Raw genomic sequence first — 15,766 nt, 5'->3', positions numbered from 1 at the left:
CATTCCTTGGAAAAATACTGGCAAATCTGAAAAGTGATATAATTGCAGAACTACTGCTGGACAGCAGCTGTGCAATTAGCATGGGCATTTAAAGTGTTTGCTTAATTTTATACCTGTATAAACTTTGTCATAAAATGTTTGAATGGGAGGTTTTTATGTCAGGGATATTTGGTAATGGAACAATTCACAGGCAAAGCTATTTCCTCTCCTTAGAAACTTCACTGGGAAGAAATCCCTAAAAACCTTTGTGCCTTTATGCATTTTGAATGTTTCTGTGCTAAGTTCTGTGAGATTCTGACCTATTTCAGTTAACACTATAGCCTCTAACTTTATTAGCACTTTCCCCTATATATTATAAAATGTACATACATACTTTCTGAGGGGGGAAAATGAACAGTAAGAGTACCTTTCTTGTTTTCATAATGGCACATAGTAAGTCAAACCAAAAAAATGTCAAGAGCAGCATGGATTCCCTTAGCAGAAATGCTACCTTGTTCAAGGATGAAAAAATCCCTCAGCCAAAACCCTACAAAAACCACCCCAAGCCTGTCTTTCCATACACCCCAGTCTCTTCAAATCTTTTGGAATTTGATTTGTCTCATGGAGGATTAATGATCTAACATTGCTGAGAGTGAGGTTTACTTACTCTTAGTAAACTAAAATATAAGTATTGGTGCCTTTCTATGTTGTTCAGTTATTACACATGCTTATTACACCTTCATAATGAATGGCAAGGTAAAGAGTGTGTTTGAAGTCACCCCATCTTTTATATCTTAAAATATGATGATACAGTTGCATCTCACAGAAACAGAAATTAATCAGATGCAGAGGAAATGCAACTTGGTTGTCATGAACAGGCATCACAAATCTGATTTGTCTCATCATTTCGCAAGCCCAAACAGAGTCATCACCTCTGTCACACTTACTTAATTTCCTAGTCCAGCTATGAGGGAGACTGTTCCAGTTGATCTAGTTGGAAGGTACATCATGTTATTATTACATGTCAGTCATGAAAGCAGATGCTTATCAAAGTTTTTTGGAATTTCCCCCACCCTACCTCATCCCGGATTCATTCAGCCCTGGACTGTAGAGGAACTTCAATGTCCCTCTCAGGGCTTCTTGTCAGACTCCCCCCGTGCCACAGAGTTGAAGGATCATGAAAGGGAACTCCCAGCCTGGGTCAGTATGTACCTTTTTAAATAAAAAACAATGCAAAAATTAAGTTAAGAATGATTAATCCTGCTTTATATCACAACCAAAATGTTCGGAGGGGGTAAAGACTTCAGTGTAATTTCGCTCAGTGTACCATTAGATGGCAGTGAAAAGCTCCTCTCGAAGCTGTCCCGGGCTCAGGCTTCCCGCGCAAGAGACTTTGCTCAAGCACACATCAGTCATAACTACCTCTGAGCAGGATGTTCTTTAAACTGCTTTCAGATGAGTTTTGGTGGGGGGTTTTGTTTGTTTGTTTTTCTTTTTATTTTAAATATGAAACCTCAGCAACATACAGTCAAAAGTTTCAGTTTTGGTAAGAAGCAGTGATCATTCATCTCTGGCAGATTCATGGTGGTCTATTTTTTTTTTTTTTTTAATTAGTCTGACCATGATGTGTTCTTGCCATGGCTATTCTCATAGAATTGATTATTTTTATTTTTATTTTCCAGTGGAGTCATCTCCTCTCTAGGAAGGGTTATTCTTCTCTTGTATGATTTTCATTTTATGTATTTCACTATACTCCCTATGCTGTTCACTCATAAGGAGATTAGTCTTTTTGGTTTGGTAGCTCAGAGAGGAAAATTCTCAGTATCTTTTGACCTGTATGTTTAAATCTGTAACTGGGAATTCCCTCCCCACTGCCTAGGGGTTTTTGTTACCTTTGTTTCCCTGCAAGGTCAGTCAAGTAACAGCACTGGATCTGCTGACACTCATTGCATCTCAAAATAAAGAGCCCCATGCCACCATTTCAGTGCTGTGAGTAGCTCTGACGAACATTCTGCAATGTACATCTCACCAGATTACTTGTCTCTGCAGATTTAGCTCCAGCATTGTGTTGTTGAGACCACATGCTTTTTAAGTTATGCTTATTTCAAGGTGACCAGGTGACTGGACAGTGTTCTATGCATATTTACGCTGCCTGGCTAAACAGAGTGTTCCCATATGAGCATCACCTTTAAGTTTGTCCATATTCATTTGAATAATGAGCTTCCTGACTGCTAATTCACCTCTTCCAATGTCACACCTATTGTAACTGCTTAGATGTTATTTTTTCTTAGTCCATAGCTTAGAGACAATTCCTCTAGTTAGTTACTTGCATTCAATTTGTGACCAAATAATCCTATAATCTCTTTCTCTAAAGCCCCTCCCTGAAAAATTACTTTTCATGCAGCAGAATCTCCCTTTCTAGCTCTTCCAGTGCTGCCTTTCCAGCTGACATGCTTCTCTAAACTTCCCTTTCTCACACATTTGTCCATATAATCTACTGTGCTATCTTTTACTGCAAAACGTCGTGTTTATTCTCTTTAGGATACCTTTAGTGTATTCAGCTCCTATCCCAGTACACTGAAACTTCTGTTTCTCTCTACTTACCAACTCTTCGTGTTGCCACTTCATCTCTTGTGGTAACAACTGAATCATGAACTTCTGTCCATTTTTTCCTGCAGCCACATTGGAATCCTGCACATAGAACCCTTTCCAGAAGTGAGCAAGGTTTCACAAAGCACCTTTACTTGCAGTTTACTTATTCCTTGAAAACCCATCTTAGACATTAAAAATGGGTAAGTAGGGGAGTAGGGGAAGGTGGATGAGTTTCAGTTTTGTATTTCTTTAAGTAATGGAGATAGAGCCACTTGTTAATATAGCATTCTCTCTTTTTTCCCCATCCTTTTCACTACCTGACTAATTCAGCTTTTGTCTTCCTATTATCTTTTAAAGTAGGAAGCCACGTTGAGCCATAATAAGGAAGAAGATGGAGGTGGATAGTGCAGATTGCTCTGACTAGCACTGAAGAAGTGATGTGACACTACACCATCAGTCAGAGCATGGTGAACCACCTAAACCAGAAATGCATTGCTGCCTTGCCAGTGAAAACTGGTGTTACATCAGTGGTTGAGCAAATGGGAGGAAAACAGTGAGTAACTTCCTACAGTCTGGTACTAAATCCAGCTACACCAAGATTAAAAGCTCTGCAGTTTCACTGCTAATTCTTTAATTTCCCCATTTGGTGAGAGCTTTGCAATGAGATTTGTTTTGTTGTTTCACCCTCACATTATTGTTTACTAATTGTCTAAAACACAGTATTTTTTTTGGTAGGAAAAGTTATTGTGCTGTTTCCTAGGATAGGATTTGAGACTATAATTCCTTCTGTAGTGAATGTGTGTTCAGGTCCTGCTGGTGTTGGTTGCTGCTCTAGGATTTATCTAGCTACACTAACAGTGGGTGGCAAATGCAATAAAAACCAAAACAAATCAATTAAGCATTCATTATTTGAACCTTATTTATTAGCCATAAAACAGCATAGTCCGTGAGAAACTGTTAAGTAGTTTGAATTATTTGTTTGCTTCTGTGTTTCCTCTGTATTCTCCTCAGATTAATGTCTTCAGTTACTAGAAAATAATGTTCTATTTTCTAACTGATAGTAACTAATTCAAGATATACACAGGAAAGTTTAGCATTATTAATTTCCAGTGGGGAAATTTCAATTGTTCTTCCATCTGTGTATAATTAAAGTTTCCTTAGAACAAGCAAATTAAAAGCCCCAAACAAAACCAAACCAACAATATTTTTGTCAGGTTTGTTTTTAAAAGCATAAAAAAGGCTGAGCAAAGTACTTCAGCTTCCAGTGTGGCTCAGGGACCAAATTTTCTTTATTAGCATCTGTAAACAGAAAAATTTGTCTGTTTCAATGCACCTTTGAGATACATACACACACACAAATACACACACACACACACACACACAAACACAAAGAAATAGTATCAATAAAGGTGCAATAAGGTGGGATAGACTATCAGAATAACATTACTTGGTGTCAATGCTCTCCCACCTTTTCACAATGTCCAGCTCCAGAGGTGTAAAAGATGCGTAAATCACATAGTAGGAAGATCTGGGATGCTTTATCTCCCAGGGATGCATGTCCTTGCAACACTAGTTGTTTCACCTCTGGGTGTTCTCATCACTGTGTGACCACTCCTTCTCTGTGCCTTGCATAATAATACCATGTGATAAAGAATTCACCATTTAAAAGATACATGAAGTCTTAACACTCCTAGTGATACTCCTTTCAGCAGTTTGTCTTTTCAAATCCTAGACTACTCCCTTGTTTTATTATGAAATGGGAAGAAGAGCTGATCTACTTTATACACATTTTAATCCTATTTGTTGTTATTTTGGTTTATAATATTGTATCTTCCCATACAACTTTAGAGCTTCCTGTTTATCAGATTTCTCCATGGTTCATTCTCATTACTTTGTTATCTCTGCCTGTCCTCTACTCAAACTAGAAATTACCCAGAAAATATTATAAAATAATAACCCCTTCAGGATGCCATGCAGCAGTCATGACTAGTAATTAATTCTGAACCTAGGTATTCTATAAGGCAGCTCTCTTTTCATACAGACTATCTTCTTGATAACTGTGGGTAAAAATCTGCCCAGTTAACTGGCAAGGAGAAGGCAGTAAATAAACAACAATAACAAAAAAACCCCAAACCACAAAACCAAGGAAACAATAGCAAACAAAACAAACCAAACCAAAACAAAAGGAAGCACAATAAAATATCCAAATTACAAGATAAGAATGTTCAACATTTTTCAAAAGAAGATAAAGAGTTCCACTGCTATCAGAAAAAAAATGCTTCATATGTAGGGCTGAAAACATAGGTCTTGTAAAGTGTCAGGGATAGTAGAAATCCCAGCAGTCATAAACTAATGATGATGATTAAAATAACTAATAAGGATGCAGAGATTTTAGGTGTATGTATTTTCATTTGTTTGGAAGAAAGCATGGCAAAGTGGCAGTATAGTATGAGAATAACTAATTTTTTATCCCCAGGTAAGAGAGGCAATGTGGAATATCAAATCCAGTAGAAGAAATCACAGCTAATGCTCAAGATAATGGTAAGATGAACTTGGCTGCAATAATTACAATTATTAATGAGTCTTAACATAGAAGGAAAATTCAGGGAGATGGGAAAACTGCTAACATTGCACTATTGCTCAAGAACTGGAGTGAAATAATCTCAAAACTGCATCAAACCACAAACAAAACAAAAGAAAACAGTTGGGAAAAAATTGTTCTTTCTAAGCTGCATCAATGGAGTTGTTGCATGCTGAAGTCTTATCTTAAGTAGTGTGTGCTACTTTGGAAAAGATGATCTAATTAAGACAGATTTGAGAGAGTACAAAGGAAAGTGACAAAAAAAGCATTAAAATCCTGTGAAGAAAGCTTGAAGGAATTGAATCTGTTCCTCAAACTACAGGCAAATATAGTGGCAAATGTCAGAGTGAATAATCTATGCTCTTTTAGGAGTCAGTGAAGAGATGTCCGCATCCCCAGGAAGTGATTAATCTATTTCAGATGTCTGTGTTGAAATGAGATTAATTACGTCATAGAAGCACTTGTTTCCTTTCATCACCCATCAAGGGTTTCCAGGGAGACTCACTTAGATGTAGATGGCTGCTGTCATGCAATGCTTCCTTCTCTCAGTGCAAAGTGTCTGATATGTTTTCAACCAGTAAAAACTTGGTTACAAATCTGGTCATCATTATTATCTGTGCATTTTACTATGCAATGCAATAAATTGTTGCAATGCAATGCAAACTTGCAGCAAAGAAGACTTAGGAGAAATATTATGCAAAGATAGTTTGGCAAGCAAACAGAAGGCCTACGGGCTGTGAAATACTCTTCACTGATTTTTTTCCTGAGTATAAATTGGAAGATGGAATAAATCACCTTTGGTAACTTTTACTGCTTCATGTCTATAGACTTGTTATCTGACATTATGCCTCATAAGTGAGGGAAAGTCTTGGTTTTGTCCTATTCCAAGTAGCATGATCCCAAACAATTCCTGACCATGGTTCAGGGGCTGGTTTAGGCCAGGGCCAGCTACATACCAATAGGCAGTTTAGATTTAGCCTCCATTTTCTGGAGACTGGGAAAGTTTAATAGTGTGGACAGGGTTAGACATGTCAGTTGGCCTGAAGGCCAAAGAACAGGCTCTGCTACCATTTAATTTGTTTGTATTGATGTCACCCAAGAGTTTGTTTGACTTAGGGAGAAAGGTGTGCTTTCAAGCAGATCTGAAGCCACACCTAATTGTGTAGGCTGACACCATCCTTGAAGTCAAAAGATCCGTGGACATTAAAGCAGCAGCATTTCTTCTTGAGACTGTTTCTGGAATCACAATTTCTCTTCCATTCAAACTTCCAGGCTTATGATTCCAGGTCTAGAAATCATGGTTTTGCTTACTTCTATAACTATACCTCTAACTAACCAGCCCAATACCTTTGTCTTGGATAAACACAGAAGGGAAACAGTGTCACTGCTGGAATCCTGGCTTTGCATCATGGCAGCAAGGCCCATGCCTGAAGACACGTGTAGCTGAATCTAACCAACATTTATTACCAATAAATGGAGATTTACATTACCACCATTCATGCCTTCCATTAAAAGCTTTATTAATAAAAAGTTAATATGAACTGGAAGAGGAAATTCAATCATCAATATATATTCCAAGTTCTTATCCAAGACATATGCCAAACAGCTTTGTCCAGTTGTCTAAAATCAGTTTCAGACAGTCCCATCAGTATTTCAGTCTTGTCTGCAATGGTAGTGAAGATACAACTGTAAGGAAGGTTGCTTCAAAATATCGGGCAAATTTTGATTATATTGCTGGAGCTGCTGCAACACAGGTCCTTTCCACTAAACAAGCAGTAAGAGAAGGGCCAGCCTAACTAACTAAATATTAGAAAATTGTAGGAAATATTAGAAAATATTGACCTGTGATTTTCTCAAGGCATAACCATATGCTAAAAATGGATATCAAGGAAACGTATCAGCAGATGATGTCAGCTTAGATCATCATATGTGGGCTAGTCGATGAACACTGCAAAAATGGATTTCTTCAAATCTGTCTTTTGAAAAAACATCAGTTCCTAATACATAAATGCACAAGCTCATAGGGGATATTAACTAAAATAATGCATAATATGACTCAGGTGAGTAGGGAGAGCTGTAGTAGCCTGAGCTTGAAATAGATGAAGACACTGAGAGGACCCACAAGGTGTAGTAAATTCTAATATATAAGTAGTAAGTTCTAGTCTATGCACAAGCAAGGAGAGTGAAGAGTTGGCTGGGTGAGCAAAGGATCCAGTGATTCTCACTGGCAATTGATGCTCCTAAAATATTTTAGATGGATCAAGATTAGCATCTAAAAGGTAAGAGTAAATTAATAGTTAAGTCAAAATTATTTCTCATTATTTCCACTTAATGTCTACACTTATTTTGCTAAATCTTTTTATTCAAATGTAATGTATTTGAATAAATTACTTACGTGCCTTGTAGACTTCTCTGTCTCCTTTTATAGATAACTGTTGGGGTTTTCTGCCAGTCATTTTAGCTGTTCTTGTTTTCCAATGCATTATGCAAAGCAGCACAAGTTTTGTTTCTGCTCACTGAACTGAGAGCTACGCTTATTGTGAAGTTCAATCAATTTAAAAATCGCTACTGGAATATACATATGAACTTATATTTAACTCAAAAGATCAAGGTCATTTTCTTCCTGCTCTTTGCTAGCCTTTCTAATCAAATATTATGTATTTAACTGGGAGGTGCTGACCTATGGATAAAAACTAAAGGAAGCAGAACAATGGGATATTTAACACTGTATCTCAGCATGATGAGACCTCTAAGAGCACGCTGCTATCAAAGGGTGTTTGATTGAGGGAATGCATTGTCTTTTCTGAAAGAAAAATATCTGAAGTTCCTTTTGGCCACCAGATAGCAGTACTTCACTTCATATGGTTCTCAGCTCACAGCATTCCTTGCCTTGTTGAAAAATCCATATATTGGATCCTGAACTCTTGCTCAGGTATATCTTTTGCAGACTTCATGATAGACTTCAGTTGTAGAAAAAAGATTTTGGAATTAGGAATAGAGATGATTTATGTGTTCAGGAGGAATCAATATTGCAGCTTTCCTGAATGGGGAAAGTTGGTTGTATAAATCTAATGGAGTGTTAGGCATTACAATTTCCAATGACAAAGGTTTCAATTAAAGTCTTGGGCTTAAAATATTTTTAGCATTTCTCCCTTGCTGACAGTACATTTCCTTATTTACATTAGTACTTCAGGAATATTTCAAAAGGGCTTTTTTTTGGCCTCCAAACATAAACTCTACAGAGTTTTACTATTTCTGTAATTTACAATTTCTGCCAAATGTTTTTAAATCCTGGTGGTTTTCATTTTTAAATAGAGCAACAGACTTTAAAATATTTTTAGCAAAAACAAAGATACCCTCATTTTCACTGAAACTTTTTAAAACACCAAAAGTGCAATACAGTGTATAATAATAAAAATAAAAATAATAATAATAGTCAGTTGTATCATGCTGTATTTGTTCATGTCACCTTATAAGAATTGTGCATCATCTTTTTTTGCAAACCTCAGGCAAGATGCCCAAGTAGAGAGAATGGGAAAGGCCATCTGACTGTTATTCTCTCATTCTCATCTGTACTGGTGTTGACATTTAAGTGTCTCAGCTGCTGCTTCAACCTGGAACAGCCAGTTATGATCCCCATGGGATCATGCAACAGCTGTATCACTTCCTTTGCTCCCAAAAAAGATGGGAGAGATAATAATGGCAACCATCTCTGTCAGATTCACACTAGAATATTCTTTGCTTTAGCTATTGTAGAGCCCTAACTGGATTTCCTTCATTTTTCATCTCCTCCAGAGAATTTGGTGTCAGAATCATGTGAGCCCTGACTTTATTGTTGTGATTCACATGACTTCTCTCACAGGGAATTTCACTTTTCTGTAGTGTTGGGTTTATCTACTGAATGGAAAGGTGACCTTCCCCGCCATTTGTGAGTCATTTAATTCTGACAACCAAAACTAACTGTTGGCAAGGCAAAAAAGTAGTGATAGAAATGTTTTCAGCTTTGTCACTCCTCTGTCATTTTAAATCCTCCACAGTTCTCTTTTTTCTCTCCTTATATCTCCATAATCATGAAAATCCATCTTCTGGCATCCAGCTTTCAGCAGACAACCAGTGAATATTCAGAGACATAAGACCATAAGTTTGTTGACGGTTTCCATAGTCACTCTATTGACAGACTACGTCTCTTATAGTTAAGGACTGGACTATGATTATGATCAGAATGAAGGAAATGTTGCTTCAGAAGTGCTTCAGGCTTATCATAGCTCTTTTGTCCTGGTGTAGAATATGGACTGATATCTTGGGTGGTACAGCTTACAAAATGCCTTTATTTCTGGAAAAGTAAAATAACTGTAGCTTTGTTGGGCATTCTGAAGGAAATAATGAAAGGCTTAGTTTGGAATGAAATATTCTTGTCCAACAGAAGTCCCAGCACCTGGCTCTACAGTGAGGTTCTATAATGAATCTCTCCACATTTTCTATGCTTGTGGTCTGAGTTCTAGCAATGCCCTTGGAAGCTCTTCAAAACCAGTCCAGCCCCTGAAGGTGGCCAATGAGTTATGTAGTGCTGGACCTGGGTATCTCCTCACACTTTGTCCTGAGATAAACACAAATCTATCCAATTTTGAAACCTGTTGATTTGTCTGAGCCAACAGAGAATCTTACTCCTCTTTTAAATAGAAATAACTGCTTTGTGACAATAGAACTGGCACGAGTGTCTCTTTTTTGTAGTTTATAAAGTGGACACAGACTATTTTTATTCAGTTGTCCACACACTGAGACATCAGAATGGGTGTGTCAGGGCCTCACCAAATCAATCTTCAGCCAGCCAAGGGGGGAGATACAGCATTTACTGTGGAGAAGGTAGAACCTCACCTACACAGAGGCTACAGCTGGAAGAACTTTGTGTTCCACTTGTTACATAGGTTTCTTTAAATAATAATGGTAATAATAAAATATTTAGATCCAAATTGCAATAGATTGAAATTGCAACCTGTGGTCTGAAGCCTGAGCACTAATGGTGAGGCAGCTTCGAATAAGATGGGATCTTAACTCCCCAGCTTTTTTCCCCACTGCTCCCGCCATTTAGATATATTTACAGCTGCTTTTACCTTTTCTTCTTTCACTCACTATTTTTTTTTAAATGGAAAAAGCATGGTGTTTTTCTAAACATAAGCGTTTCTCTGGAGTTACTGCAGCTCAAGCGCCACAGCCCTGTGCCAGTCCCTCCATACCAGAACACGACGCCGACACTAGAGAGGGGCCAGCGCCTGTAAGAGCCCAAGGGGGCGGGCAGCGCTCCCGGCTCTGTCGGAGAGGGGCCGGCAGGGGCAGCCCGGGCAGGGGGAGCGGAGCCCGCAGCGGCGCGGGACGAGGGGCGGCAGCGACCCGCGGGGCCCCGGCGGGCCTGGGGGGCGGGAGCAGAGCTGTGGGGCGGAGGAGGGAAGGCGGCGGCGGGGCGTCACGGGAGCCCGCGCTGCTATAAAAGGGCCGGGCGCGGCGGAGCGGCGCATCCCTCTCGCCCGCAGCCACAGCGGCAGGAGCAGCACCAGCATCGCGGCGGGACAGCACCAGATGGGCATGGGGACGGCACTGGCGGCGCGGCTCGGCCTGGGGCTCCTGCTCCTTGCCCTCCTCCTCCCCACGCAGGTGAGCCCCGGAGCGGCTCGGCGCTTTCCCTCCGCCGGCCCCAGGGCGAGCCGCGGCAGCGGCGGAGCTCCCGGCTTGCGCCGTCCCGAGCCCGGGGGCGGCGGGCGGCTCCTCCGCCCCGGGGCGGCGGCGGCGGCAGGAACCAGCCCGGGCAGCCCCGGCTGCGGGCGGGCGGGGATGGGCGCGGGCGGGCGGCGGGGCGAGCCCAGAGCCCTGGGACGGCGGTGGCGGTGCCGTGGATTACCCCGGTCAAATCCAAAAAGACTAAGTTGGAGTTGGCCGCCTTTTTTTTTTTTTTTTTTTTTTTTTCCCCCGTGGGATCCTCAAGGGAAAGCTGCGGAACCGCGGAGTGAGCGACAGCTGAGCGTTCATTCGCCCGCTGATTAGAGGGAGAACGATCCCTCCAAACTCGAGAGCGCCCGGGAAGGCACGAGTTTTGCAGCGGGACCCGGGGCTGATCTTCCCCCCACCGAAGGTGCGGGGTTTTGGGTCTGGTGCTGGGCTCGGCTCTCGGCAGGAGCGGGAGGTTTAGGGGCTGGAAGCAAAGGCGCCAGCCTCTGGCTGCTGCGCTGGACGAGACTTGCCCTTGGCGCAAAGGTAATGGATGCAGGAGCGATCCGCTTCTCTTTAAGTGGCCAAGCCGAGCGGGGCTCGCAGGCTCCCTATCGGTGTGTTGTTCCTAGAGACCACCTCTTCAGAAGGATGAATAGCACAGTATCCGAAAAATAAACAGCAACGGCATTGCTGCATCGTGTTCCCTCCTCCTCTCCTCTTTGTTTGCAAGGAGGGGCATTATCCCTTCTCCTTTGTGCTCAGTGGAGTCTTGCCCTTGGCAGTGATTGAGAGAAGGATCGGACCCTTTGGGTTACCCGTATTTATCACATTCACGTTGAGAAAACCTCTGGGGTCCCATCTACTGTGATGCTGGGGAACTTGGACATAAGCCCATTCTCTTCCACCAAAAAAAAAAAAAAAAAAAAAAAAATTGAGCAACTAGTATTGTGGGTTTTTTTTTTAAAACCAAGGAAACTTAAAATATACATAACCAAGGGTGGAAAGATTGTGGAGTCTTTGTATGAAGACTGAAAAAAATTCCAGGGCAGGCTGGCACTTGCCTTGTAGGTTATTAACTCAGCAATTCACTATTGATCACTTTCAGACCGGTTTTAACAGAAACTTCAACACAGCAATTTTTTTTCTGCAGTCCTAAATTGCTTCCAGCATGGTGCCGATTGCCAAAAATGCTAAATACCAGAAGCGTTATACCATTCTTACATTTTTTCTATTGTGTGGGGTTTTTTTTTTAAGTAGGAAATACAAAAAGAAAGTGCTTATGCAATTTTCTAATTAATTTAACATTGGCTTCATTGCTTCAGTATTGAGGGGTTGATTTTTTTTTTTCCCCTGCTAATCTATTTTTTCAGCAGCACTAGAAACATGAGAAAATAAGGACACCTTTTGTGGACAGAATTACTTATTAAACTAACTAACCTCCTTAAAAATATATGTATAGTTTTATTTGAATTAAATCTAAGAGCTTACCAGAATGCTCTGGTAGAATACAAGTTTACTGCCATGGAGTTGTAGCCAAGCTTTCTGTATTATGCTGTTTTTTGGGGATGAGATAATGTGATTCTTGCTCTTGTTTTTCATTCTTGTGTCTCACAAGTTTTTTTCCACAGGAATAAAAATGCTTTAGGTTATCTTTGAAAATTTTCCTGTACATATGTAGGAAATAACTTGATATTGAGGTTGCACAGAGTGCAAGTTTTTGTTCTGTCCCTATAATGCAGAGTTACGAGGGGAAAGGATATTTTTTTACTTTGATTTCTGTCAGCATTTTAAGAATTTGCTAATATATAGTCTTTTCACTGCACTTTTTTTTGTGTCTTCAAGAATGTCAATAGCTTGTGATTTAATCAGTATGGTTTCATTGTTCTAACTTCTGCAGTTCAGTGCTACCACACCAAGATAAGAGAGGTTGAAGTATTAAATCCACTCACATTAAGCCCCACCATTTCTTCAAAGGAAGCCACAAACCAGCCCCAGAAACAGTATCAATAAATTCTTGACCACTGTTTCCTCATATTTTTGTTTGTGACTTAGTCTGCACACGTAGACTGCAATTCACACAGTTGTTTGAAAGTCTTTCTTGTCCTAAGATTTGCCTTTACATAGCTCTACATTTGCACTTTTTTTTTCCTGAGTTTTTTTTTTAAACCTATGTGTCTTCTAATTTAGGAAAGGATTAAAGGATTTACATAAAGTAATAGTTATGTAAATACACTTAGAAAAATATTAGATTTATCTTTAACATACCCTACACGTGCAATTCAAAATGTCTTTGTCCTTAGCTGCACAATGAAAGGCGTGAGCATTTGTATATGTCATTTGAGTGCTGTGGCTGAGGGAGGCTACACAGTGTTTGTTGCTACTACTATGTATTCTGATTTTTAAGAAGAGACAAAATAACCCTTTGTGTTACTTCCCCTCCTTTCCACATTCTAGATCTACTGTGGAACAACTACCAATGGAACAAGTCCAACACCTTCAAACAGTTCTTCAACAAGTTCCACTTCTCTGTCAGCTGTCACAAATTCACTGAACAGTACCACCACTCACGGACATGGAAATTCTCTTCACTCAACCACAAGTCTTTTTTTCATTCTCTCAGTTTCTCTTACGTATTTTTGCTGTTAAGAGACTCTGGCATGGAAATGGCTACCACTCCCCACCCCGTTTCCTGAACCGCCTGAGATGGCCAGATCTCCAACCCAGCATGAGAAGAAATCAATCCAAACTCCACATCAAACCAGCCTGGTTCCACTCCATACTCAAATTATTACCAGTCTGACCTAGAGAAACACTCAGTATTCTGACTTTCAAAGCTGACCAGTGTGAAAAGATCTGCTTCAGCAAGGAGGTAAAATTATGAGCTCTTTCACCAAATGAGTTGGAATCTGAAAAACAAGATGGAAACAAAAAGAGACAGTACTGACAAACCAAATTTAAAGCTGAGAAGAAATAGAGTATCTTATAATAAGGATGGATAATAACACTCCATGAAGAAAAAAGGCTAGAGTGTTTATCTACCATTTAGAATAAGGACTTCAAGATTTTTTATTTTTTTAAGTTCAAAAACATCAACAGGCTCACAGAATCCCTAGAAAACACAGAAAAGCTCAAATAATACTGTTTCTTGCACAGCCTGTATGGTTATAACTTAAGAGTATTAGGATGTGTGAAAAAGAAACAACACCAGTGAAAAGGGTTTCTTCCAGATTTCTTTTATATTAAATTGTTACAAGGCTAAAATAGAATAACAAATTTTTGAAAGAATCCCCTTATTTGTCCCCTAATTCCTAACTAAATGGTTAGCCAGGAGGGCTAGTTTTGAATTAGCTAAAACCCCACCAGTTTTCATAAGAATGGAATTATTTATGGTGGGAATTTGAATTTGACATTTTATTTAAATTGTTTGCATATTAAACCATATGTGCCAGAGAAAGGAGGTGTGGAAACACTAGAAAAAGTACCAGGAGCTTTTTGTAAATGAAATTCAGAAAGAAAAAACAAAAAAGTCAATGGATATATGTCTCCTATTTCCTTTATTTCTCCTCCCAAGTTGTATAAGATTTTTGCTCCTGGAACTTTCCTTAATTATGAAAATTATGAAGGATTTATGAAATCTTATGAGTAATGTTATAGTCTTGCTTTTTTTTTTTTTTTTTTTTTTTTTTTTTTTTTTTTTTTTTTTTTTTTTTTGTTGGCACAAGGTGAATAACCTACTGGTTTTTCAAGAGTTTTAATTGTGAGTCTACTTTAAACCTGGGCTAATATTTGTGATGGGGAGAAGGAATGGGGAAAGGAGAGCAAACCGCCAAAAAAAAAAGAAATTAAATGAACAGGTGTTTAGAATATGAAGACTGGAGTCTTAATTTAATCACTGAATTTAAAAATTACCTTTGTAAATACTACTTTTTAAAATTTTTTTCTGAATCAAAATTGCTACACTTGCACAGATTGTTTCTGTATCATCCAACATATTAGAAAATATTATCTGGTATTTGATCTTAGCAAGCTTTGTTGAGGAGGTTCACCTACCTTGATGATGATATCTTGTCAGAAAAAAATTAACTATGTTGATATGATCAAATGTGAATGTACACGATCATACCACTGTCTGTAGATATTTATCTCAGTATAAGATCATGTCAAACATGAGTGGCTCTCTAATTTTTTTAAATACACATCTGTCTTTCAGTTATATTATCACCGATTCACAGTATCATATATTAGTAGCAAGCTAACACAAATTCATGTCAGTGAGCATACATGGACATTTCCTTACGCTTATCATTTGTATCCAGTTAAGTGTTAATGATTGTATTTTGTGTTTGTGTAATAATGGTTTGATTTATTAGCTACTGATTTTCATTGAAAAAACCTGTAAATAAAACAGTGGACAGGCAATGCATTCTAGATGCACTTCCAGACACTTATACAAAAACTTGTACCTTGCCTGTGTTACGTGAATGAACTGTTAAGCAAGATGGTATATGTGATTAAAAACCTCAAGGTCTAGAAATGCTGACGTGTAATTAGTTTTATTTCTCTGGAAGGTTTTGTGCCACTGGGAATCTGGATTTCGCTTTGAAACCAGAGAGTGAGATTTGGTTAGCATCTCTAGTAACTGTAGTAAGTTTTCCATGCTTATTACAGCCTCTTCCCTTTCAAAGTATGACTATGTTTTCATGTTAGGCAAACAGTGCTAAGACAGAGTTTTCTTTATTTCTTTTGTTGGCGATGGGCAGTTTTCCTTATGATGGCTAAATCTGTTTCTCAGCTTCTGGTTATCGAGCAATGTGAATTAACTGCTTAAGGTTTCTGCCTCCCACAAACTACACTAATAGAGTAGGTATATCCCAATAATACAAGTTGAACCATGCTTGATGAAGGACAGAG

The 15,766-nt window shown here is 39.2% G+C and overlaps 1 protein-coding gene across 1 annotated transcript; it reads left to right on the top strand.

The window, feature by feature from the left end:
* The first annotated feature begins 10,663 nt into the window (after positions 1-10,663).
* CD24 (CD24 molecule) lies at positions 10,664-15,389 on the top strand. The gene is made up of 2 exons (XM_021553766.4): positions 10,664-10,801; positions 13,310-15,389. Exons 1-2 carry the CDS (start codon positions 10,727-10,729, stop codon positions 13,499-13,501), a joined length of 267 nt encoding a protein of 88 aa, XP_021409441.1. The 5' UTR covers positions 10,664-10,726; the 3' UTR covers positions 13,502-15,389.
* The last annotated feature ends 377 nt before the right edge of the window (positions 15,390-15,766 follow it).

This window comes from Lonchura striata, chromosome 3 (assembly GCF_050655825.1).
Source record: "Lonchura striata isolate lonStrDom1 chromosome 3, ASM5065582v1, whole genome shotgun sequence".
Classification (NCBI taxonomy): domain Eukaryota; kingdom Metazoa; phylum Chordata; class Aves; order Passeriformes; family Estrildidae; genus Lonchura; species Lonchura striata.
The sequence above is the reverse complement of the archived record's forward strand: the minus strand, read 5'-3'. Positions and strand labels throughout refer to the sequence as shown.

What these genes read in the sequence shown, in the direction of transcription:
- CD24 (XM_021553766.4), top strand. Translation starts at nt 10,727, where the DNA reads ATGGGCATGGGGACGGCACTGGCGGCGCGGCTCGGCCTGGGGCTCCTG. An exon ending in CCCTCCTCCTCCCCACGCAG is followed by an intron (nt 10,802 to 13,309) that starts GTGAGCCCCGGA and finishes TCCACATTCTAG; the next exon opens with ATCTACTGTGGAACAACTAC.